At 42.8% G+C, this 24,491-nt stretch overlaps 1 protein-coding gene across 3 annotated transcripts in view; it reads right to left on the bottom strand.

The window, feature by feature from the left end:
* Positions 1 to 24,491, bottom strand: part of FNIP2 (folliculin interacting protein 2) — a 49,246-nt gene that overhangs the window by 3,295 nt on the left and 21,460 nt on the right. For 2 of the 3 annotated variants that reach the window (XM_028743041.2, XM_028743037.2), the window contains exons 2-17: positions 22,782 to 22,908; positions 20,715 to 20,837; positions 19,675 to 19,775; positions 19,516 to 19,587; positions 18,654 to 18,754; positions 18,430 to 18,519; positions 15,871 to 15,942; positions 14,612 to 14,729; positions 13,230 to 13,431; positions 12,414 to 12,502; positions 10,578 to 10,724; positions 10,308 to 10,477; positions 7,969 to 9,154; positions 6,641 to 6,797; positions 5,130 to 5,330; positions 4,382 to 4,497 (exon numbers count right to left, since the gene is read on the bottom strand). In XM_028743041.2, coding sequence (XP_028598874.2) covers positions 4,382 to 4,497; positions 5,130 to 5,330; positions 6,641 to 6,797; positions 7,969 to 9,154; positions 10,308 to 10,477; positions 10,578 to 10,724; positions 12,414 to 12,502; positions 13,230 to 13,431; positions 14,612 to 14,729; positions 15,871 to 15,942; positions 18,430 to 18,519; positions 18,654 to 18,754; positions 19,516 to 19,587; positions 19,675 to 19,775; positions 20,715 to 20,837; positions 22,782 to 22,908 — 3,072 coding nt within the window. The remainder of the gene's footprint in view (positions 1 to 4,381; positions 4,498 to 5,129; positions 5,331 to 6,640; positions 6,798 to 7,968; positions 9,155 to 10,307; positions 10,478 to 10,577; positions 10,725 to 12,413; positions 12,503 to 13,229; positions 13,432 to 14,611; positions 14,730 to 15,870; positions 15,943 to 18,429; positions 18,520 to 18,653; positions 18,755 to 19,515; positions 19,588 to 19,674; positions 19,776 to 20,714; positions 20,838 to 22,781; positions 22,909 to 24,491) is intronic. The other variant, XM_028743039.2, reaches the window with a different exon arrangement.

Here is a 24,491-nt window from a genome sequence, read left to right as displayed (position 1 = left end):
GCTAGCTGGCTGAATTGGTCCTACTTGGACCAGCGAGGAGGCCAGGGGAGAATTAGCTATGGGGTCTCAGAGTGGGTGATCTTCATAAAAGGGGAGGGGGAGGGAAGAGAAGAGAAGAGAAGGGAAATAAAAGATCAGGCTGAATTCAATTTAAAGGCCAGGCAGAATAGCTCTGTCTTCCAGGCCCGACAGAAGGAGGTTCAATCCTGAAGGGCCGTAGTCTCATGGGACAGAGCATTCCACCAGGTTGGAGTCATCACCGAAAAGGCCCTGGCCCTGGTGGAGGATAGTCTGACTTCCTTAGGGCCCAGGACCTCTAAACTATGGTTATTCATGGACCTTAAGGTCCTCTGCGGGGCATACCAGGAGAGGCGGTCCCGTAGATATGAGGGCCCTAAGCCACAAGGTGGGCTTGCAGGTAACCTGGTACCAAATTGTTTAGGGCTTTACATGGTGGTTGATTGGCAGCCAGTACAGTTCCTTCAGCAGAGGTGTAATATGTGCACATCAAGGTGCTCCACTCAACCACCTGTCTGCAGCATGCTGCAGCTTCCAGACCAGTTTCAATATGGTCAGGGTAGGAAGAGGGACAGAAAAGACATGCTGGTGAATGGTCATATTTGAGAAACTAAGGCCACAGTCCTATACTCACTTACTCAACGAGGAGGGGCTGCCCTTGAAGATGACTTGGGAACTTCAACTGGTCCAAAAGCCTATTGTATCAGTACGCTTGATTATTTTTATTTCTGTATTTTGTCTTTAGTTTAAAAATTATTAAAGTGTCATTAAAAAAGTTAATTCTACCCTGCCCCGCATTACATTTCCATTTCCAAGTTGATGAGCCAAGTAGTGCATGATAGTCTCAGGAAGCACCCTACCAGCAAGAGGAGAAAATACTGTTTTCCCAAAAGTCGCTCAGACTTTTCTTGAATGGCTTTGGCAAAGGAGCAAAATTAATCTAAACAAAGACAACGTTGGGGGCAGGGAAAATCGATGCTTATGCGCAGCCAAGCAACTGTATGGATTAGGGAGGGTCTCGTGAGAGCAGATATAGATTACATAGCAAAAGCGGAGGTTGTAGTGATAGATGGCCCGGTAACAAGACCCAGCGCTCTAGCAACACAAACCTGCAAGAAGGCTCCGAAACAAGGTTAAATGGTCTAATTCTATTATTCAGCGTGCTTTTAGGAAGGCCATTTGGTAAATGTCTCTGATTCAGGTACAGTAACAGAGAGATGAGAAAGTTCAGCACTTCCCTACTCTATAGACTAAACGAAGATCATGGCCACTGGTCCCATCATCTCCTGGCAAATAGAAGGGGAAGAAATTGAGGCAGTGAGAGATTTTACTTTCTTGGGCTCCATGATCACTGCAGATGGTGACAGCAGCCACGAAATTAAAAGACGCCTGCTTCTTGGGAGGAAGGCGATGGCAAACCTAGACAGCGTCTTAAAAAGCAGAGACATCACCTTGCCAACAGAGGTCCGTATAGTAAAAGCTATGGTTTTCCCAGTAGTGATGTATGGAAGTGAAAGCTGGACCATAAAGAAGGCTGATCGCCGAAGAATTGATGCTTTTGAATTATGGTGCTGGAGGAGACTCTTGAGAGTCCCATGGACTGCAAGAAGATCCAACCTATCCATTCTGAAGGAAATCAGCCCTGAGTGCTCACTGGAAGGACAGATCCTGAAGCTGAGACTCCAATACTTTGGCCACCTCATGAGAAGAGAAGACTCCCTGGAAAAGACCCTGATGTTGGGAAAGATGGAGGGCACAAGGAGAAGGGGATGACAGAGGACGAGATGGTTGGATAGTGTTCTCAAAGCTACCAGCATGAGTTTGACTAAACTGCGGGAGGCAGTGGAAGACAGAAGTGCCTGGCGTGCTCTGGTCCATGGGGTCACGAAGAGTCGGACACGACTAAACGACTAAACAACAACAACAACTCTATAGACTAAAACAAAAACATTTCCTGAACTAAGGACTGAATTATTTGATGCTTCAATCATATACTTTTTAAGAAGTGCTTTTTTAAAAGCATTAGACAGCAAACTAAATAGTGCTGCTTCTCATGAACCTCCTTATTTATTGTAAATAATGGATAGTGCTTTATAGACTAAAAACAGCAACCCTTCAATGTTATAAAACTGGGACAGCTTACTACAGAGTGATTTTATCTTTATACTCACCACACAGTAGCCTTCAGACATAGATATGGTCTCCTTCCTCTATATTTGATTTTAACTTACTTGCATTCCTTACATGCTTTACCAAATACATTATTATTTATAAGATAACCTTACGGCAGAAAACTGTTCAAAGGGCAGCTTTTTTGGGGGGGGGGGGGACTGCGGTAAATAACCCATACCAATGGATAAATATATAAGCATTGAGAAAACTATGAAAGAACCATAAACTCACAATGGAATGAAAGCATAGCTTACTTCTCTACAAAGGGAAGACTGTACACAGCCATTGCACAGGAGAGCATTCCAAAAGTTTGGAACTATGAGGGAAAAGGCTCTTCTTCTAGTAAGTAAGTAAGTTGACCTTAATTCTCTATGCAGAGATGGTGAACCTGTGACACCTTCAGATATTGTAGGAACTCCCACCAGACAAAGGTAGAGGAGAAATTCTTTCAGTGAACATTTTTAAGTGAACCAACCCAATTTGCCACCTTCTTAATACACAAATAGGATCATAAATATCATTCAGAACGAACCCTTTCCCAAATTTTGTGATACATCTCATGGTTCAAAATATGTACCGTGCTGTGCAAAACACATGCACATTTTAAGATAAAATAACTTTAGAAATGCATATATTGCAATTAAATATGAATTTAAATAAAATTCTTGCACTCTTTTAAGAAATTGCTATTAATGCAAAAACGAAACTGAACAGATTTATGAGCACACATACACATGAAATGGACACAGATTGAAAGAGACTGATACAACTCCCATCTTCTCTGACTAGGAATGAATATAGCACAAAACATCGGGAGGGCCCTAGAAACAGGAGCTCAGAGTAGGACTCACTGTAGTTCTTAAGGTTCCTGGAGGAGTTTACACAGGAAAAGGCATTCTTTAAGATACTTGTGACTCAGATCATGTAGAGATCACAACCAGCCTGCTGAATTGGGTTCAGAAACATACCGGTAACCAATGCAGATATTTAAGTACTAATGTAAATCTTTTAGCTACTTATACCATCAGACAGGCAGCAGCATTCTGCACCAGCTGTAATTTCTGAATCGTCTCCAAGGACAGTTCCATGTACAGCACATTACAGTAATTTAGTCTGGCAGTCAACAAGACCTAAATTATGTAGCTGGGTCTCTTATCTTTCAGGAGTTGGCACAGTTGCTGAACTAAGCTGGTAAAAAAGGCACTCCTGGATGCAGCCACCACCTGAGAATCTATGAGCAATTGGAATTAAATTGCAGCCAGCTTTTTGCCCACACTATCGCTCTCAAGGTTCCTCTTTGCAAGGTTGAGAAGGGACAACTCTGAACATTCTAATTTGCATGGAATGCTCCAGCCCATGGCCACTAAGTGACAACCTATATCCCAGGTCTTTTGCACAACTAGGTGCAGAACAGTAGGATCTCCAAGAATACCTGAACGAGTCGCTTCTCATCTGACAGTTTTTAGTAACCCTCAGAAGGTGGGTTTAAATACCCCCCTATCTCAGGAATGCACTTAGAGCAATGCTAAAGATTCTCCCCCCACCCTTTTATTCTTTTATTTTTGAGCTGTTCAGAAAGGAAGGTTCCATGGCTTGAAGTCAAGAATATATTATCCAGTTAAGATTACAGCCATGCCATCACCTCACAGCATGTTTCATAGGAGACATCCCGTTCCATCTCCCTGTAGCCAAAATACCAAGGCATAGGTTACTGAATTCTTTCCTAACCCATTCCACACAGACCACTAAAGTGACCTGAACAGAACTTTCATCTACAGTGCTTATGCAAAACATGGTGCTGACCAAAATAAGACTTTCTACCATTGCCCCTCCTCCTTGCCCTCCTCCATTTACACTTGCTGTCCCTCTGCCTGAAAAAAAGGGGTCCTTCTTCTGGGTGAGGTGGCCCAAGAGGTGCCTGCCTGTGCTGCCGACAGTTTTCTATTACTTCCATTTTGTTCAGAATGTGAAGGAAGGACAAGAAAATCATTCTATTTTCCTACATTTAACAGCTCGGTTCGATTTCCAGATGGCTCAGTGGAACACACACAAGCTACATTTCACACTTCTGCATGTCTTTCACAGAAAATGTGACAATGGAATAAACAGTAGTATCCTGAATATTCTGTGCATTGTGGGGGTGGAAAAACTCAAAAAAACTTTAAAAAGGAACTCCAGCATCAACACTCACCCCAATACCACTCCAAGTTCTTTCACATGGACTCTTGTTTGGCCTCGCAAATATTTAGACAGCATCGTGCTTTTGAGGTACATTTCCTGTAGCCGATCCTCGAGATGCATAATGCACTGTAAAAAGACATGAAACCCCACAGTGATCCAATCCAATAGAATAAGAGGGCAAAGCCATGCCACACACAATTGCATCAAACGTGAACTGATCCTTCCTGGGGCCAGACCCAAGTTCTGCCTAGTTCAGCACCTCTATGATTAGGCTGATGGTGTCTAGCCAGTCTTGACCTGCCATAGGGCAACTGCTATAGTTGCCCCTAAGAATGGGGGTGTTGCATTGCTAATAATCAGGAGTGCCAGAAATGGTATGTGGTGCTCAGCATCCTCCCCACTCTAGTCTGATGGGAGGTACAAAAACAGAATGCAAGCAACTCAATTTGCTTTGGGCCTTCAGATCACAGGGAATAAAGGACGCAAACATGGCCTGCCAGCGGACAGAAACAAGTCTGCAGCAAAGAAGAAAGGTTCCTAAAGAGCTGTAGTTAATTCTCTAACAGCTATCAAAGAGGAGAATTCCTAGACTATTCAGTTATGCTGGGGGGTGGGGCGCTATTTCCACTATGCAGTCTTCCTTCAAGGTCTGAAAGAAGTCAGTGTTGTGGTCTATGGAATGCAAAAACTGGCTGCACATCGCACTTCCCTGTTAATCAATTCCTTCTGCAGGCAATCATTTGTAAACGCGGACTTACAAAGTCAGCAGGAAGGTTAAGTTTGTAAAGCTGTAAAATGGATTGTAATAAAGACGACACTTGGCTGGAGACCAGGACATCCTTGCCCAACTTCATGCTGTCGGTTATCTTTCTTTGGCTTGTGGCCACCTGTACTGTCCATTTATCTGTATCTGCAATAATGCAAACAGCTTCTGCTATGGGCTCATCTAGTACTGGATGCTGTAGAAAGGAAAAAGAAAGTAAATGGAACAGTTTGAAACTGCTGTCTACTTTTTAGATTTATATATATATATATAAAAAAGTCATGCATATATTCAATTTACAAATTGAAAGTTTACATTCAGCATTGTTTGCTGCAATCTCTAATGACAAACGGCTAGTAGCATTTGTTCTTCTTAATAGAATATGTTTGTGGCATACTGGAATAATAAATTTGGGTGGCACTGATCAAGTGATATATGTAAACCTCTATTGTCAAATATTGAATTAACTGAAAAAAAGTTTTTGGGGTTGTTGTTTTTTTAAAAAATTGACGCAATAGCCCTTTCAGACAATAAAAGTATCTTATTCTAGCAATCGTGTCCACATGATTAGGGCAGGGATTAGGTGCACATATGGACAGGACTCCCTCCATTTAAATAAATAGGTGGTCCCATGTATGCAAAAGCTCAGAATGGAAATCAGAGTATGTACAGTTTTTGTTGAAGGCAAACAGGCACAATGTGGAAGATGTACTATGCATTTTGGGTGCATAACCGATTGGTAGAATGACTGCCTTGCACTTTGAAGGTTTTGTGTACAGTACTTGGCATTTCCAGTTTAAAAAAAGTTCAGGTAGGTGATGGCAGAGACCTTTACTGAGCCACTGCTAGGTAGGGTAGACAAGTACCAGGCTTGATGGATAAATAATCTGACTTGGTATAATGCAACTTTCTATGCTTAACTGTCAATGATATTAAAGGGATTCTATGTGACAAGATGCACATGGAACAGCCCAGCACTGCAATCTCAAGGACTGCCTCTCTCCATCTGAACCTACCCAGACCCTGAGATCACCTTTTCTTTCTGTGTCTCCTCCACAAGGGGTCCAGCTAGCAGCAAACTAAGGTATATCTAAATCCAGTATTTGTTTCCAATCAGAGGTCAGCTGTGCACTTCTAGAAGCCCCAAAGCAGGCCATAATGATTACAACCTTCCCCTGTTTGTACCCTGCCTCTAGAGAGACAGGTTCTATTTTAGCTGTAATAACTAGTAGCCATTTGTAAAATTGGTCTAACCCTTTTAAAGGCCACTTAAGTGAGTGGTCATTAATGCATCTTGCAACAGTGAGGTCCAAAATTTAAATCAGAATTCTATTAATAGAAGGAAAATATAGATTAGGGTGCTCCCCCGCACTTTCCATTTTCACTTTGGCGTACTGCCAGATCTGATCCACCTACAACTATCCCACTTTTACATTTCCTACTGCCAGCCCTTGGCCTTCTATGTCTCGCTGCAAGAAAGAGGTTCAGAAGTATGTCCAGACTTACATTCACTGCATGACTCAACTCAGCCGATAGGCACTGCTTGAGCTGCTCATCGTTACTGATTCCATGCAACACCAGGTCAGGCATATATGAGGCACAATAGCCACCGAGAAGGGACCTTCCAAAATGCTTTACGCTTTGATTGCTGATTGTGTTGGATCTGAAACAGAGGAATTGGCTGCACACTTAGTACTCAGCCATTTCTAAGGCCAGTTTGTGAAAAGCTATTGGAATTAAGTGGAATTATTTCAGTAAGATTGGCAGATTGCAATGCTATGTGAATGATGACACTGCCTTCTTTGCTTGCAAGATTACAGCTCATGATCAAAAATGAGCATGGAAAAAGTTACTATCATTCTCAGCTCTGAATCGCACAGTCAGTCCACAGTTCCCAAACTTTGTACCACAAAATATTTTCCCCAGCAGGAGCCTCAGTTATGGAACTTTGACATGACAATCCGGTTATTTGATGATTGCCTCATTTATTTATAACATTTCTTACCTGCCCTTTACCATACAATTAAGATACTAGATGCACCTCTGTGGGACGGGGTCCACATTTTAGAGGCTACCTTTCCCCATACTTCTGAGGGCTGCAGAACTACCAAGAGAGACCTCTCTTTGATAATCTTAATACCCAGGAAGATCAGCAGGAATGGAGGCAATCTTTCAGATATCTGGAGCCCAAATCATTTAGAGCTTTAAACACTAATGTCAGCATTTTGAAACCATTCATCTGATCATTATCTCTTAACATCTCATAAATGTGCACCTAATGAGTTATCCAAACTGACAGCTAGGCAAAGCACCTATTTTATTGGTTAAGATGAGTTACATACTTGTTAACTTTTAAATTGGATCACTTGTGCTCTGTTGTAGCCGAGTTCACAAAAACCACCTGTTTGTAAAGGCTAAAAGGCTGCATAATGTAGCATGTGAAATAGACACTTGCCCATGAAGGCTCATGCTAATCTAAGACTTTGCTGTTTTCACATATTGTAAAAAGAGGAAAAACTGAGCCTTTTAGTCCATTGAACTAAATTGATAAGTCTCTATTATTGTAAAACCTTAAAATTATGATGCAAGTATTATGCCTAAAATTAATAATTGAAAAAAACCCAATTTGCACTATACTAGGTTGTCTCGGCTTTCCCAGCAGAGGGTCAATACTACTTTATGATGAAAACATGTGGTTTAAGTTGGTCTAAATATCAGGCTAGAGGTTCCTTCTTCAGATTTTTCAAGCGCTATCTTAGAACAGTTAAAATAACAATGCAGCAAACCCTTGAGGAGTCACACCTTTAGAGTTGGTCATATTAACTTATTTTTACCTTGGCAAAGCAAGTTCTACTTCGGAAAGTTCTGTCCTACTGTTGACAGAGCTCAGAGATTGCCCATCTGGAATATGTGCGCTACCTTCATCGTCGCTCTCTCCCAGGGCACTGTCAGAGCTCTCATTTCTAGGCATGTTCTCTTCCACCCTGAAAGGGTGTTTGCTTCCAGCATCCCCACAGGGGACATCCTCCGTAACGGCCTGGCCAGATCTCTGCACATCAGCGGGACTTCCTGAATCACAGTCAAGAGAAACCCTTTCCAAGTTTTCACAGTGTGTGCTTTCAGCTTCCCCCAGTCTTCCTGGCTTTGCAGTTTTGACTTTGCTCTCAGAAGGGACAGGTGGATGGCATGACAACCGAAGCGCACTTGGTAGTCGCGTTTTACAAGCTTTCTGCCTAGCACGTGGTTTAAGACAGAAGTAAGATTTCTCCTGCTGGACTTGGGCAGTTGCATGCAGTGGACTTGACAGGAAACACAGAGATTTGCTTTTGCTCCTCGGCATCCCTACAGTTTCATCCAGATCCTTTTGGGTGGGTTCTAAATCAGATACGGGTGAAGGGGAGCTTCCAATTTGGAAGGTAACTCTTTCCAACTGAGGGTACCTCTGGCTAGCCCTCTCACTGCAAAACAGCTGTCCTGCTGCGTTACACTGGTTGTCGTCCTTCATTCCTGTTGTTAAATCCTCTAATTTTGCACACACCCTGGATACACCTTCTGAACCAGCCACCGTTTTCCCCTTCTTAGCTTCCTCCACAAGTCCTTTGGAAGAGCCGGCTTTGGGCAAGCAAGAGGGCAGTTCAGAACTCAGTCCAGCATTTATTCCTTCATGCTCCCGCTTCAAGCAGGCAGGTTCAAAGCAGCTCTCTCCCACAGCAGCAGCGCTCCCGGTTCTCCGGGGCAAACTGGGAGATATGAGAGCAGGTTCGTTTCTAACAGTGACTACTACATAATCAGAATCCTCAACTTCTCCCTTTTCTAGAGCTGTCGAGATCTTGCCGCCACTCAGGGCTTGCTCTCCCCTGCCAACTTGTCCACTCCGGGTCAGGTGATTCTCCTGCAGCTCAGAGCACCGTAAGAAATACGTAAGAATGTAGAGGATGCGCTGAACCAAATCTTTACGCTTCCCAACAATTACAGTCCTCGTCATCCTGACAGGTGAGCCTATGGCACCATACAAGTCACCTGGAAAAAGCATAAGGAAGAAAAATGGAGATTCGTACTACCTTTTAACCCAGAAGGCCATAAGACAACAGGCCCACGTCCAATCCAATCCAGTTTTGTTTTGTGGCTTTTTAAAAAAAGATCCATCCAGTTACAAAATGTGCCATGAAAGTTTGCACTGATTATAATCATTGCTCAAGCCTAAGAGACAAATTAAAACTCAAGGGCACGATCCAGTTCAAGTTAAGCTATTTTACATTTCATTGATTTCAATAGGAGGAATTAAACACACATGGTTAACTTCCCATTGAAAATCAATGGGACCTAAAAGTGCTTACCACTGGGCTAGATCATGCCCCCAAGTTTTATTTGCACTACATAATTAGTTATTTTTTGAAAAAGGGTTCTTCCCAAGTCATTAGCAGGCAGATCTTACTCGTCGTGCTAAAAATCAATTACAATTTCTGTGCCAAGAACACCTGAATTATGTGACCCCTATAAAAGCTAAATGGTGTACAATTTACATTTTTATATCCTATCGCAGGAGAAATGCAGAAGTGTAAAATGAAATGATTTATGACAACCCATACTTTACAGGTCTGCAACAGATGAGAGTCAACAAAAACCAGTTATCGTTATAGAAATCGTGTCAGCAATTCACAAAACATAAAGCTCTATTAAAAACACACACACACCACGAAATTTAGAGACTATTAAAGTGTAAGCTGCTCAACAAAACAAAAAATCTATTGCTTGCACCTTCACTTTATTACAAGTACCAGAAGTAAGTCTGTAGCTTATGCGGTAACCACTAGAGGGCATCATCACGCTTTTTAAAAAACAGCATCTCAACCACTGGCAACAGAATCCCTTAGACTTGACCAACATCTGGCTGCAAGGAGCAAGCTTTTATGCTGAATGAAGAGTTCTCTATAGCTGATAAAATATGTGCATGTTCAAAGCATGATTTTGGTAAGTATAATAGAGCTATTTCAAAAACGTCTCCCCTGTGCAACCATACATCAAGCAGCTTTCTAATTATTCTCCATTTATTCCTCAGCCTAATATGACAAACAATTTTAAAACGCATGTGCACAAGGACATTTCTGTGCAGATTAAGTCTTATCCTATAAAAGTGATCGTCTTGGTTTTTTTTTTAAAGTTTCACACTGACCTAGCTGTGCCCAGAGCGGATTGTAAGGGTGAGATTTTGCCAGCATGTTCACAGACTGAGAGGCACGTTTCTCAGAGGAGGCCCTGATGGGAAGGTGGTCCATTGGCATCACTGTGGGGACCCAAGCCAGGTGATAGGTCAGCACGGCCGTCAAGAGAGCCGCTAAGAACCTGTGGAGAAAAGAGCCACAAACAAGATAAATATGGCGATGAACCTACAGTCCCTATGAAGGGGAGCAGAGCAAGCAAGCAAGTCACAGCGACGACTTACTGGTTTTTGCTGGTCTGTTCTATCAAGATGGTGAATTCCTTCAGAAAGTGTTGGCACAACTGATTCTTTTCAGAAGCGCCGGACATCATGGTTAGCCACACAGGCTCTGCAATCCTTGGAACTGAATACAAGTTCCAGATTGTAATTCTGTAAGAAAGAGGGGGGGGGGGCAAAGAGAGATCTATTAGCTAAAACAGTATACGCTGTTCAAAATGCAAAGCCTCTATCCCATAACAAAAGAAGGTGATCTCAAGCGTACAAAGCCAAACTATTAGTTCTGCTTCCCAAGCGCCGCTGCAGTAGGCCCAGAAAATATGGGGTCAGCGACTGTTGACAGATTACTGCCCAGCAGTCTGAAGCATTCACTGTTGTACTGTTTGGGGCTGATTGGAGTTGTAGTCAAAACAGCTGGGGGGGGGGGCAGATTGGTGAAGGCGGGTTTATATTGCGAACAATTCACGTCCTCTTTTATATAATCCCTCTCCACCCTCTGAGTCATGGCCATGGCCTCAGTCAGGTGCCTAAATAATAAACTGAGATATGGTCAGGTGACCAAACCCAGAGAGGTGTGAAATCCTGATCCAAATACTAATTCTTTTCAAACTTGATAATAGCTTCCCTTTATTTCAACACAGGCAACATTTTATATGCATCACAGCATAGGTTAATAGGTTGACACGGACATTCGTAATTAGCTATCTGTGATTGCTGGTAAAACATATCCTGGACATGATTTGAAAGGATTTATGGCCCAATTTCTAATCGTAGTGGTTACAGCTGGGAAAGGTTGTTCTCTGCATTGAAGCAAAAAGTTATAGGATAAATAGTGCCAGGAGAAGAAGTGAGGTCAGAGGAGCATGCTTGCACCTGGCCGTCCATTTTGCATGTGTGTTTTTCCTCTTAAAACTTATTTCCTCCTCATCTTCTTCCTATGGTTTAAATCTCTCCCTGGTTTGGAGGCATGCTAGGTGGTGGCAATGGCTCCAAGCAGTTTCCTAATCTTCTCCCAGCACATTCCTTTTGTGGTTGTGCTGATGGAGCTCCTACATCAATTGGTCATCAGAGGTTTCTGCAGGACATCGGCTCTCACTCTCTCTTTGCAGGGAGCTTTGGTGTCCCCTGATACACTTTCCTGGGGGCCCACAGCACTGCAGCGGAAGTCATTCTTCAATTAATTTGCATAAATGACAGCCTCAAATGAATTGAAAATGTAGACCTTGCCTACACATACAGCAGAATGAAGTGGGAGCAAGGTGGCAAAGTCGACTGCTGACAGAGCATTGCATTTATAAACTTCAATAGGTTTTTAAATACAGGATTTAATGTGAAAGGAGCCTATAGTGACGTATTTCACTCTGCTACCTCATTCTGCTTCATGTGCACTTCACTGCAGTCCTCTTTTGGAAAGTTAGGTGGCAGACTGCTGCAGGTAAAAATGGCAGTTTTTGAAACAAACTTTTACTGACATTGCACAATTGATTCAGATCCCATATGCTGGGATGTCTCACCACTGTTGCATTCCCCATATTTCTCCATGGAAAAGCTAGAGAATTGATTAAAGAGGCACCAGTTTTGGCTTCTTTTTTTTTTTTTTTGGTAGAGAAACAGAAAAACCATGTAGCCTCACTTTCTCCATCCCCAGAGCCAACCTTTTTGTTTGTTTGTTAAAGGTGAATCTGTGCCTTTGTACCTGCAAGGCATGTGTACCTGGGAAATGGAGGGAGACTAGTGCAACAGGGACAAAGCTGCAATGAACTGGGCTCTGAATGGTGACCTGGATGCCCTTTATGGAGAAGTACAAATCTACTGCTTGCCTTCCACGGACCACTAACTTACCTGAATTCACCCAGGGCATCCATGACACGGCTGATGTACACTTGCACTCTTTGGCTTGTTTCTGCTATTTTTCTGCAGGTGATCATGGCCTTGGAGAGAAAGCAATCATAATAGGTTTTTTAAAAAAGAAAAGCAAAAGTTATTATTATTATTTCAAAGGTTTACTGAAAAACTTTGAAAAGTCAAGCACCGGAATCGAATGAATAGAGGAACAGCTCTAGTTCAGAGCTGAAGCATATGCATTGCACGCAAAAGGTCCCAGTTTCAATCCTTGGTGTCTCCAGATAGGTCGGGAACCACAATTCCCATCATCCCTGACCACTGGACACGCTGGCTGGGGATGATGGGGTTTGTAGTCCAACAGCATCTGGGGACTCAAGTCAGAGAAAGCTTCTTGAGACTGATAAGAGAGATCAAGGAGCAATATGCCTGAAGCATCTATCACATTTCATGGAAACCAGATGAAAAGTATTTGAATAAAAAATTGGTTGCTGGGAGCAGGGGACAGAGACAGGAATCAGTGCTGTAGATCATTTGCTCATTCTTCCCAATGAAAGTTTGTGTCTGTCTTGCTACAAGAGGCTCATCTGCCAAGTCCATGTCAGGTTAGACGATATGTAACTTTCAGACCTTGTGTGGTGCCATGTGGTGCCATGGAAAAGATCTTAAGATTTCAAGCAGAAGCTGTACTTTGCCAGCTCAGGCATCCAACTCCCTGGAGATCTGCCCCTGACATGGCATCACTCTGCCCATCCTGCCTCCCAGATGGTTAATAATAATAATAATAATATTGAATGGATGTGTTCCATGCTCTACCATTTCAATGGCGCTCTTCAGCTTGCTCATGTGTGATTCGAATAAGGGGAAGTGAGAGAAGAAGAAATCCTGGAATTCCCTCTGGGCCTCTTCTTTTTCTGGGAGGGTGAAAATGACACTGATGGCAATTTTCTTCCTTCGAACCATTGCAGGATTGAGGCCACAGCTTTCATCTGCCATGCTGAAAGTTTCTTCAGTTGACCTGAAAAAGAAAATGCAGTGGGAAAATTACAGCACAGCTATGTGCTCATTTAGAAAAATCAACAATGTTCAAGAGGTTTTTGTTTGATGCCCTAGTGCACTGATTTTAGCAACGGGTTTAAAAACAAGGACTGTGTGTATGCATAGAGCGCTGGTTGTAACTTATAAAGTCCTTAACCATTTTGAGACCATGTTAACTGAAGCCTACACCAAGAATGGGGAACCTGTGAGCTACCAGATGTTGGACTACAACTTGCATCATCCCCAGCTATTGGCCATGCTGGCTAGGCCTGATGGGAGTTGGGAGTCCAACAACACCTAGAGGGCAACAGGTTATCCAGTCCTGGCCTACACCCTTATTGTCCTGCCTGAGCACCAAGATTGGCTGCTTAAAAGTGAGCAGGCTGGTATCAGGTATCAGTAGTAGTTCCACATTTTTTGCATTCCCCACCCCCAAATCTGTCTTATCCCTCACTTCAGAGACTGAGGCAGGCTCTAAAGACTTTCTGTTTTGCTGGCCTTGTGTGATTTTGTCACTGGCTTTTATGTTCCTGCCATTTTTCCTTTTTTAGAAAAAAAATTAATAACTTCAAAAGGTGGCTCATAAAAATTTAAATACAAATACTGAAGTATTGTATGCAATTTTCCCTCCCCAAAAGTATTAGTCGAGGTGCCACCACTGTTAACAGGGAGATTATGTCCCACTGGAAACAGGGTGTACCAGACTTTAGCAACCACACTGCGAAACTGTCCAGTAAAGTCCACCAGGCCATTAAAAATTATTATTATGCATGCACTTGATCTAAGCAAGCTTTTAAAGGCCTTTTTTTGTTGGTGGCATTCAATTGCTGTTGTTTTTAACTCTGCAGTCTTTTGAACCAGTTTTACAGATGATTTATAATTGTGGCAAGTCTCCAAGGCACTTAAGACAGAGGGGGAAATAAAGTCTACAAATTTTAAAACCAATTTGCACAACTGGACTTCTCTCCAGTTTTTCCTCTTCTCCCTCCAGTCCCTTAAACCTCCTCCAGAAGGCCCCCCCAGTCCTCGAAAGAAGATTTTGGGAGCATGCAGAGGGAAGGAGATGCCCGATTCCGTAAGCAGATGCCCGCTTGTGCTATGCTGGCTCTTTCCACAGAGTCTACAAAATCCTATTCCGGGAATATGCCCTAGAAACCTACCACCTAGGAATAATGCCGTTTTCCAAACTTGTTCTTTGACTTCGTATCCAGCGGCGGTGGTAGCTGCTAGAAGAGCTTGGCGACAGCAAAGGAGTCATCAAGAGGCTGCTTAAAGAAGCTGGCAAGAAAGCAGAAAGAAGCATCACCCAAGATGGTCCTTCAATAGTGATTTCCCCTGGTACCATGCTCCCCACCCCCAGGTCTTTTAATGACATCTTCTCTTGGGGTGGGGTAGGAAAAGAGAGACCCACAGTTTCATCTTAAGAGCACTGAAAATGCAGAAACCCCACTACAGAGCGATAACGACTCCTCCGAAGTAGGGTCACACATTTTAGGAAACAACAGTTGGTCTTACTTAAAGATGTGGCAGTGCAAGAGAACAGGCAGCTCCCCTACCCTTCCCATAGACAAAACTTAAAAGTCTTTGTAGCAATTACATTCCCAAATTCAGAAGCAAATAAATTAATATGTTTCCCCCCGCTCCAGGGGTCTTCTCGGATGCTGCCTTTCTGCTACTGCAGCAGACATCTGCTAGGCAATGAAACTATTCTCTCCTCTCCTCTCCCCAGAGATATGGAGGACCCTCTGGAGCAGATTTTGAGGACATGCGGGGAGAGGAAAGGAAGGGAAAGTTGCACTTGTCAAGTGGAACTCTGCATACACAGTGTTGCATGCAATCAGGTTTCTAGATTGTGTGGCAGCCCTACTTGAATACAGTAGGCTCCCTCCTGCAGAAATTCAGCCCCAATGTATTTTGGGGTGGGGATGCTGCAGGAATGGCAATGAAGATCAGAAGGTCAGCGGTTCGAATTCCCGTGACGGGGTAAGCTCCTGTTGCTCGGTCCCTGCTCCTGCCAACCTAGCAGTTCAAAAGCACGTCATGTGCAAGTAGATAAATACGGACCGCTCCGGTTCGCCAGAAGCAGCTTAGTCATGCTGGCTTAGTCATGTCTGCGGACAAACGCTGGCTCCCTCGGCCTATAGAGTGAGATGAGCGCGCAACCCCAGAGTCGGTCACGACTGGACCTAATGGTCAGGGTTCCCTTTACCTTTTTAATGGCCTTAAAAAGACCAGAAAATGGATTTTACAAATAATCCTAGAAGAAGAAACTAATGAGCATACATTTCCATTTTTAACACAGTATCAGGGTTCATAACAGTGCCATATCAAGTGTGATGAAATCTGGAACTGGTGGCTCACATGTCACTAAAAATTTCTTTGCCACATTTGGTTGGTACAGCAGAGAGGAGTGATATACCTGATCGAGCGATGCCACTGTCTCTGTCTTCATTCTGCCCCCTGCTAGGCATGTCAACAGGTGTGCTGTGTGCTGAAAGGGGGGGAAATAGAGGAGATTTAACGGGCATCCTATTTCTCACCTGCTTTTACAACAGGCCCACACAAGCAGCATTTTAAATTCAACAGTGATATTTCTCAAAGCTCCAGAGCAAATGCCTCAAGAGTGACAAGGAGGGGGCGAGGAGGACACAATCGCAGGCTTAAAATTAGTCAAGTCTGCTTTAACAAACATACTATTGATCCTGCAAGTTTATCAACGCATGTCTTTTGTCAATCAATCTTTATTACGGTCCAGAGACCCAACAAATCGTATGTCTTTTGTCTGAAATCCTAGTCTGACTTCAACTAGTTTGTTAGTGTTATCAGGTTGGAACGCTGATTGGAAGGAAAATAGCCATTAGCACTGTTGTGCAAACAGTTGCCTAATAGCTGACATGGTGTTATAATTATAGTTCCCATAGAGGTTTTCATGCTTCTGAAGACACTGAGAAATGAAGGAACATATTTTCAGTTTGAAAACAACAAAATCTCCCTTCAGGCATTCTCCTCGCTGCAATTACCAGAAGGGGAGAGAATGGGGGAGACCTCCCTGCTCCTACTGCCAGTTATCATTGCTGCCACACCCTTCCTTCATAGCAGGCTGAACTTCTACAGGGAGCTTTTTCTAATGTATGCTCTCCATGCAGTTTAGAACATGGACCTTCCAGCGTACATGACCACAGCTGGCTCAAGGCTGCAGAAATTTACCCACTCTCTCTTCTCATGGGGTAGGGGGAAGGGAATGGACTCCATGGCATAGTATGGCTGGGAGTAGAAAGCCTGAGTAAGACTAAAGCCTTAAGTTGCCTAGATAGCACCTATGAAGCCAGGAGTGGTTTGAACAAGTATGGAATTCCTTATTCTCAAGACAAAAGATATGTGTAGACTAGAGCTGTTTTGTATCCCAATTTCAAGGGCAATGTCTTGGAAAAACAGACCCTACTTCTGGTATATGTTGATTAAAAAGAGAGAGAGGATGCATCACAGTCTAAACTCAACATACTCATGGACACATACACACAAGTGTGTGTGTACATGTGTGTGTATAATACTGTCAATTAATTTGATCTCTGGTAACTCTGAAAAGAGAATATGTGAAAATAGGTGATTATGTTTTAAATGAGTACCTTATGTAATGTTAATTACTATATTGCTCTGTTGTAACACACACACACACACACACACACACACACACACAAATTTAAATGAATTTATCATGGCATTAGTTTAAGTTTCCTATGTAACATGCTAGCAGGAAGTAACACAAACTATCCACAAGTTAAAGGCAACTTCTGTGGTTAGAAGTGAACTTATGCATCCAACCCATTGTTACTCTTACGTGCTTTAAAATGATAACACACACAAATGACAAGTATCTGTTTTCAGGTGGCTCCCAATGCTATGCTGAACAGCAGTTGTAGCTCCATAAATTCCCAACATTAAGCAAAGAAGATTGATTGATTAGAGGGCATGCAAAATTTGTGACCCATGTTTAGATTAACTCAGATTCCCTTGATCACACTCTTCCAAAAGGTCAGCAATTCCGCTATAAAATTAACTGTGCTTATTCAGTGGCATTTAGGTGACTTTACCATGTGGGGGCAGGGGAAGATAGAGGGGGGTGGAAAGAGAGAAACCACCCCAACATTATTACATGTGAGAAAATCAACAGAACACACCAGCAAATGATTAACTTGGAAAAAACAACTCCTCTCAAAACTGGAAGGGCTCTGTCATTTGGGAATAAATATGGCGCTATGAAGTACAACCAGCAGGGAAACACATTACTGAGGATGCTACATGGACAGCGTGAGGAACTTGCAGCCCTCCAGATGTTGGCCAAAAGCCATGGCTCAGTGGCAGAGCCATCTGCTTTACTTGCAAAAGGTATCGGGTGCAATCCTCAGGTAAGGCTTCTGCTCAAAGCCCTGGAAAGCTGCTGCAGTCAGTGTTGACAATACTGAGCTAGAAGGAGCAATGGTCTCCTGTGTTCCGATTGCACTGCTCAGCCAGTGGCGCAGAGTGGCAGCCTCCCGGCAGCAGTGTTACTGCTGCTTACTAGGGTTGGCAAAGGACGGCATGCTGTGGATACCCCAGCAAAACCAATTCGGTACTCCCACCTTCACCACTGTGTCCCCCCCCCTCCCCTCCTGGGAAGTAGTTATGACTCCACTGCTGGGAAGCTATTGCCCTGGCTCTGCCCCCACTAATTCGGATGGTCCTGATCCCTGACCACTGGCCACACTGGGTGAGGCTGATGGGAGTTGGACTCCCACAACATCCGGAGGGCCACAGGTTCCCCGCACCTGCTTTAGATGATCTCTAGTTGAGTATTTTAGAACTACCACCATCACCACCTCCTCAGCCCAGTCCATTTGTGGAGAGGAGTTATTGATCCCATGCCAGGAGATTTCCACCAGGAGCTAGCTAGAGGGGCATGTAGAGGTGCACCACCCTGTGCTCGACGCTGCACACAAACCTGCAAAGAAGGAAGCACTCCGGGTGAGCCAGAGAGGCCCCCCTTCAGCCACACCATGCAGCAGTTTGTTGCTACACAGCTGCAATACACCTAGAAGGCAGCAACACAAGAAACATACAAAACAAAACAAAATCAGATTACATGGAAATGTAACAGACCACGAACCAAAACTTGTGGTCCGAACAAACGCACACACAAATAATTAAACCGCTGAATGTACTTACCCAGGTTACTTCCACTGTGGCAGGGGCCCAAACTATTTGGATTAGAGTTCAGTCTTGTTAAATTGGGTTCTTGATTCATGTATTCAAAGCTACCTTGCAAGCTGTAAAAGAAACATCCATCCAAGAAAGATGGATTAAGTTGCCATTGAGCACTTCCTCCCCATGCTGCCCTCCCTGTACCCCTGCAATTGGCTATCCATGATCATAGAGAGATTTCTAAACTTATGTAAGCTAGCATCGATTTCACCCCCACACAGCAGGCAGCACTGCAATGGAAAAAAGTCAAGATCTATAGGTTGCATCCCAAGTAGCACTAAGTAATTCAACAATGTAAGGATTTGAGTTTGCACAACATAACTTTCCCTTGCTCTCCTCTGTCCCCACTCACCCTCTAAATCTGTTCTGGGGGTCCCCCCAACCCTGTAGAGCAGATATGTCAGAGTAAGAAGTGAGGAAAGGAAAGTCCACTACCCAAGTGTAAATCTTTGCACTGACAGAAGGCTCTTGTTAGCTATAACTCTAAGAAACACCACCACAACTTGAAGTGATGACCATGTGCACAGGAGTTTCTTATTCCTCTACACCAAATGGTGAATCCCTCCACTTTTAAGAACTTAGTTATCTTTACATAGCCACTTCTAGCTGCTTGTTGTGAATTCAGAAGCCAAACCCCCTAAATTTACAGTTGACTTGACACCTGTGCCTCAACCACCCAAAAATAATTTATGGTGTTGGACTCTTAGTTAATGATTACCAAAGCAGGATTTTTCAAAAAATAAAATACTGAGTTGAGTGAGAAATGCCTCCCCCTTGAAAATCTGAATCTGAAAACTGTAAAAGCGAGAAAGGAAGATGCTCTCACCTATTTGCACTTCCACAGAAGCTGCCTACTCTGGCAGAGAAAACTTTACTCATCATAAGCTGCGGAGGAGAGCTGAAAGGATAAACAATAAAACTAATAATTCAGCTGTTCCAGTAAGAAGTCCATGACAACAAGAAGGAACTGGAGGCATTAGCTCACCGTATATAGTGGATCTTCAGTGTAGAGCCTTTGTAACTCATTGCTACTGAACCAAACATCATCTCTCCCAACATGTTGACATCAGAAGCTGGCCTGGTGTACTAGAAGGAAGGAAAAACAGTTGCTTCCGCAAACTTTGCCATATGCTGCTTCTAAACCAAGCAGCTTTTGAGTTGTACCGTTGTAGTACATTGAGTCCCAATGAAGTATTAACACAAGCAAGTGAAAACACAACAGGCATAGCATTACTGAATTACCAAAGTTCTACTGATTCTGAACAGCCACTACTAAAAGCAGGCAGAGTGAAAATGGGGGACATCATATCACAATCTGATTTTGAATACATTTTTTAGCTGCCCTAATTTAATACGCCCCTCAGAGGATATGTACGAGATCATGAAGCAAAAGAAGGTCTATTGAAACAAAAAGATATACATGTTTGGGATTTTAAAGCACCAATATGTATAATATACTAAATTTCATTTATTTATTTTTACTCCCCCCCCCCACTGATTTTCTTTTGCATGTCTATTCCATCATTCACATAAAATCCATACTACTTTTAGTTTAAAGAAGCTGGTGTACAACAAACATGGGATATGCAGAATTAAAATGTACTAAGCATTTTATACTCCTTCCTCTTCAGACAGCAGCTCTAGTGAGAATTTAGCCATTTTCAGCGTAGTGCAACTTGTAAAGCTATTCTTTTTAACTGCTTTTTTAAAAAATGCAAATGTATTAAAGAAAAAAAAGGAAACTAAAGAAGGGAATAAGAATCAATACATCCATCTTAATTTATACATACAAATTGATACATGCCATCCAAATGCCTTTTTAAGTATCCAAAATTGGCATTAAGGCCCTCAAATCATTACATAAATAGATGGTGAGGATTTATCCCTCCAGGCCAAATGGAAAGTGATTCCTTACCACATATGTGGCAAAACGTAAGACCAATCTGGTTTTCGATTCAGTTGACTTGGGGGTATGTATAGATGCCAGTATAGATGTATAGATGTATGTATAGATGTTCAGGTTACCTGATACTTAGGAATGTCTTCACTGACGTTCTGCCTACTGTCCACTGAAGAACTACAGGCAGAAGCTGCACTGGCTCCACCAGTTGTTTGGCAACCCTTGCCCCAAGTCTTCCCAGAAGCATCCTATAGGAGGAAATATATTAATTCATGGTAATGCAGAATCCCCATAATTTCTAAGCAACCCTGGGGCATTTCAGGGCAGAAAACATTGTCTCCATGTTAAAATGGATCCGCTTGCACTTTTAATCCTGGTCATGGCTGTTTTCCTGATCTGCTAATTGGGTGCTTTCCAGATGTTGTTGCACTCCCAAATGACATCATCCCCGACAGATGTTTATTGAGGCTGATGGGAGTTGTAGTCCCAACGTCTGTAGGGCACCAGGCAGCCAAAGGCTACAGTATATGCACTGGACTTTTCTGGTTTCACTTTCCTCAATACAACCAAGCACTTTCGTTGCGCTCAGACCCCCAAGCTTTCCCTGTCTTCTATTTACACACAAAGCCCATGTTCTGAGGACTAACTCTTCATGGCGTCAAGGCCAGACCAGGCTTCAGGGCCCAGAGACCTCCAGTGGCAGGCAGGGTGGGACAGGGAGCCCTGTATGGGGGGGTGCCTCATTACTGTGCTCCCACAAAGTGGTGCATCTGCGCTGATAACCCCAGTGTGTCCCCCCAATACTATGCCCCTGCAATCAACCCCTCTTCCCAGAGAACTCTGGGAATTGTAGCTCTGGGAGGAGAATAAGGGTCTCCTAGCAACTCCCAGCACCCATCTCAAATTTCCCAGGATTCTAGTGAGGGACAGCCATGGCTGTTTAAAGTAGTAGAATACTCTTTTGAATAAATAGAGCAGATGGGGGCCTAATTTATTCTTTTAGTTTAAACTGATTGATTAGCTGGGCTGGGAGTGGGGAGGTGAGCTCACTGCCACATGCTCCTTGAGGTAAGAACGAGCCCAACAAGCCATCGGTTTTAGAAGGTCAATAAAACCCCGAACTCAGTAAAAGCAGGAGCATAACAAGGTTTTCTCTTCCCCAGACTCACACCTACTCCTTATCTGCCCCCATAAAGCACACAGGCCTTTTGCACATTCAAACCACCTATTTACGTTCCTTTTGTAAGAGATTTTGCTTTGTACTACATTTAGTTAAGGGCTGTTAATCTAATCCCCCAATGTGACTGTCATTAGGGAAAGAGCAAAATTGTTGGTTGTCATGTGTTTGACACAAGCTACTGACAAGGGGGGGTAGGGAGAGAAAAGCCTTCTGTAATGCGTTTGCCTGTGGGCCACCCACAGGAAAAGCCTGGAACAGAATTCATTAGCTGTACTTCATGATTAAGCTCTGCTTTTTACATGCAAGTACCCAGCCTAGGCTTCCAGATAAACAAGCCCAATGGGAAGTTGGCTCAACCTGTACATTTGGTTATTGCTGCTCTGAAGACTCTTTTTTAAAGAGTTCAGGAGAAAAAAGGCCAGCAAAGTGAGGAGTGAAATGGAAACCACGGCTGGAATGGACAGAAGTAATTTTCATCAATCAGCCAAAGCTGAGCCTTGTGTGTAAACTGTATTCAAAATGAGCTTTTATTCCAAGATGACATCATAGAGCCAGATGCATTGCAAACCATATGTTTAAAGCATATGGCTTCCCCCGCAGAGAATCCTGGGAACTGTAGTTTGTTAAAAATGTTGGGAACTGCAGCTCAGTGGGAGGAAAAACTACAGTTCCCATGATTATTTGGGGGGCGCGCGAAGCCGTATGTGTTAAATACATGGCGTGTATGCAGCCAGAGTTTGCATATAGACCTGTGTAGACAACCAAGTCTACATACACCTAGAGGCAAAAGAGTGGGGTAGCAGGAAGAGGGAAAGATCTCAGGCAGGCAAGAGGCTAGTTTTCCACTGAGATGTAAACAAAGAGAAAAGAATGGTGATGTTTGTATTCTTAAGCCTTAAGTAAAGGCGGGATATAAATAAATATTATGATAATTGTGATTTTAAAAAACTGTGGTCATTTTCTTATTTTATTTTTCTGCCTGGATAAAAGGAGGAAACAACAAAACCCATACCTGAACTGTTGTCTCATCAATTTTGTGGACTGCTGTGGAGTCAAACACGACCTGTCTGCCCCGCCTCTCACAATCTTGATAGACTATCAAGCGAATTTCATTTAGGTCAAACCCTGAAGAGGACCAGCTGCGAATTGTAAATACAAGAAGGAATTAAGATAAATAGCCATTTATTCAAGAGACTTTTTCCATGGCGTGGTCTTGTGAATGTTAAAGCCAGAAATGTTCTTCATACATTCACACTGAAAAGGTAGCAGAACAGTTGGATATTACATCATGAGCCATTTCAAAAGTTAAGTCAAAGTATCTAAAGCAAGTAGAAAAGAAAAGTTTGCATTCTGCACATGTGAAACTCTGTTACATTTCCATTTAGTCTGATGAAGAGTTAGTGTAAGTATAGGCGGAAAATTCTGAAGAGTTGCTTTCCAACTTATAGGAATACCACATACATCTCCACATACATGCCTACATGTAATGTTCAGTATTAATGTGGGACAGCCACAGTAGTTAACTGGAAAGGAGTTAACTGGAAAGCCACAGCTAACCCTAACCCTAGTATTAGCCGGGACAGTCAGTGTGGCGAGACATACCAAACCTCATTACTCAACTCCAGGTTTCTAATTTAAGACCCCTAATAAACCATTCAAGAGAAATTGCAGGTTGCCTTAAAAGGAAGAAAGAAAAACCACACAACAATATTGTCTAGGTAACCCTTAAGACTTGGATTAAAAAAACAGCAACCCTAAAATTCTACCTGAACACATATAAAAATCACTTAAGCATCCTTCAGCATGCCAAGGTCCGATTCTGCCAGGGAAGAGGTGTAGCCACAAATCAAACTCTTTTTTTAAATAGCTGAATTCAGGACAGGGAGCAAAGCATCAGCATCCAATCAGAGAGGATACTGGACATTCACTGAGTCCAGCCCACAGGCAGGAAGAAAATACTTGACATCTGGCTACCCCAGGTTAATAGGTAGAACATTCTCTTTCCCTTCTGACAAATGCTTCCTTGTGTGTTTGGAGGCAGGATAACAAGTGTAGATGTGTATTACCATTTTTTTCTATTACGGCATAGAGAAATTGTTACATATGGTTTACTGGCATATATGGAAGAGTCATAGCTGTCTCTTCTATTATAGATGCCAATTACCAGTTCCTCCACTATCCACCATTTCATGCAAATCTATGACATACAGTTCAGCTTGTTCATACAGTTAAAAAAACCAACAGGAGGGCTCTCACATTATATGCATTATCAAGCAACCTGAAATCTGACCAATTCTATTAAACTTATCTTACCTGGTACTAGCAACAAACAGCTCTAATGAACACAAATAGGTAAGAAATAAGTAGATGTGTCTTCTAAAACTAGTTTACCATCTTAACAGGCAAGACCAACTTGTGTATTCCTTGTTATGCACTTTTAGGAAGAATTGTTGATTATCTTCTGGGTTCAAATGTGCTCTTTTAAGTTTCCAATGAAAACAGAACTTGGATCTGTTTGCCAGTACTATACTTGAATCACATGGCATTGCCACCCTGCACTTTTGAAATGCACAAGACTTTAGAGCACATGGAAATATTTGAAAGGGCTGCTACAGTACTTTGCTGTTGCAACATAGAGATATGCATTTTCTTGCAGAGGCTTCCCTTATGTATCATAGTTTCAATTCAGTACAGCCCTGACCTAGCTAGACCACACCTACAG

Source organism: Podarcis muralis, chromosome 9 (genome assembly GCF_964188315.1).
Source record: "Podarcis muralis chromosome 9, rPodMur119.hap1.1, whole genome shotgun sequence".
Lineage (NCBI taxonomy): Eukaryota > Metazoa > Chordata > Lepidosauria > Squamata > Lacertidae > Podarcis > Podarcis muralis.
This window is presented reverse-complemented; position numbering and strand designations above follow the sequence as displayed.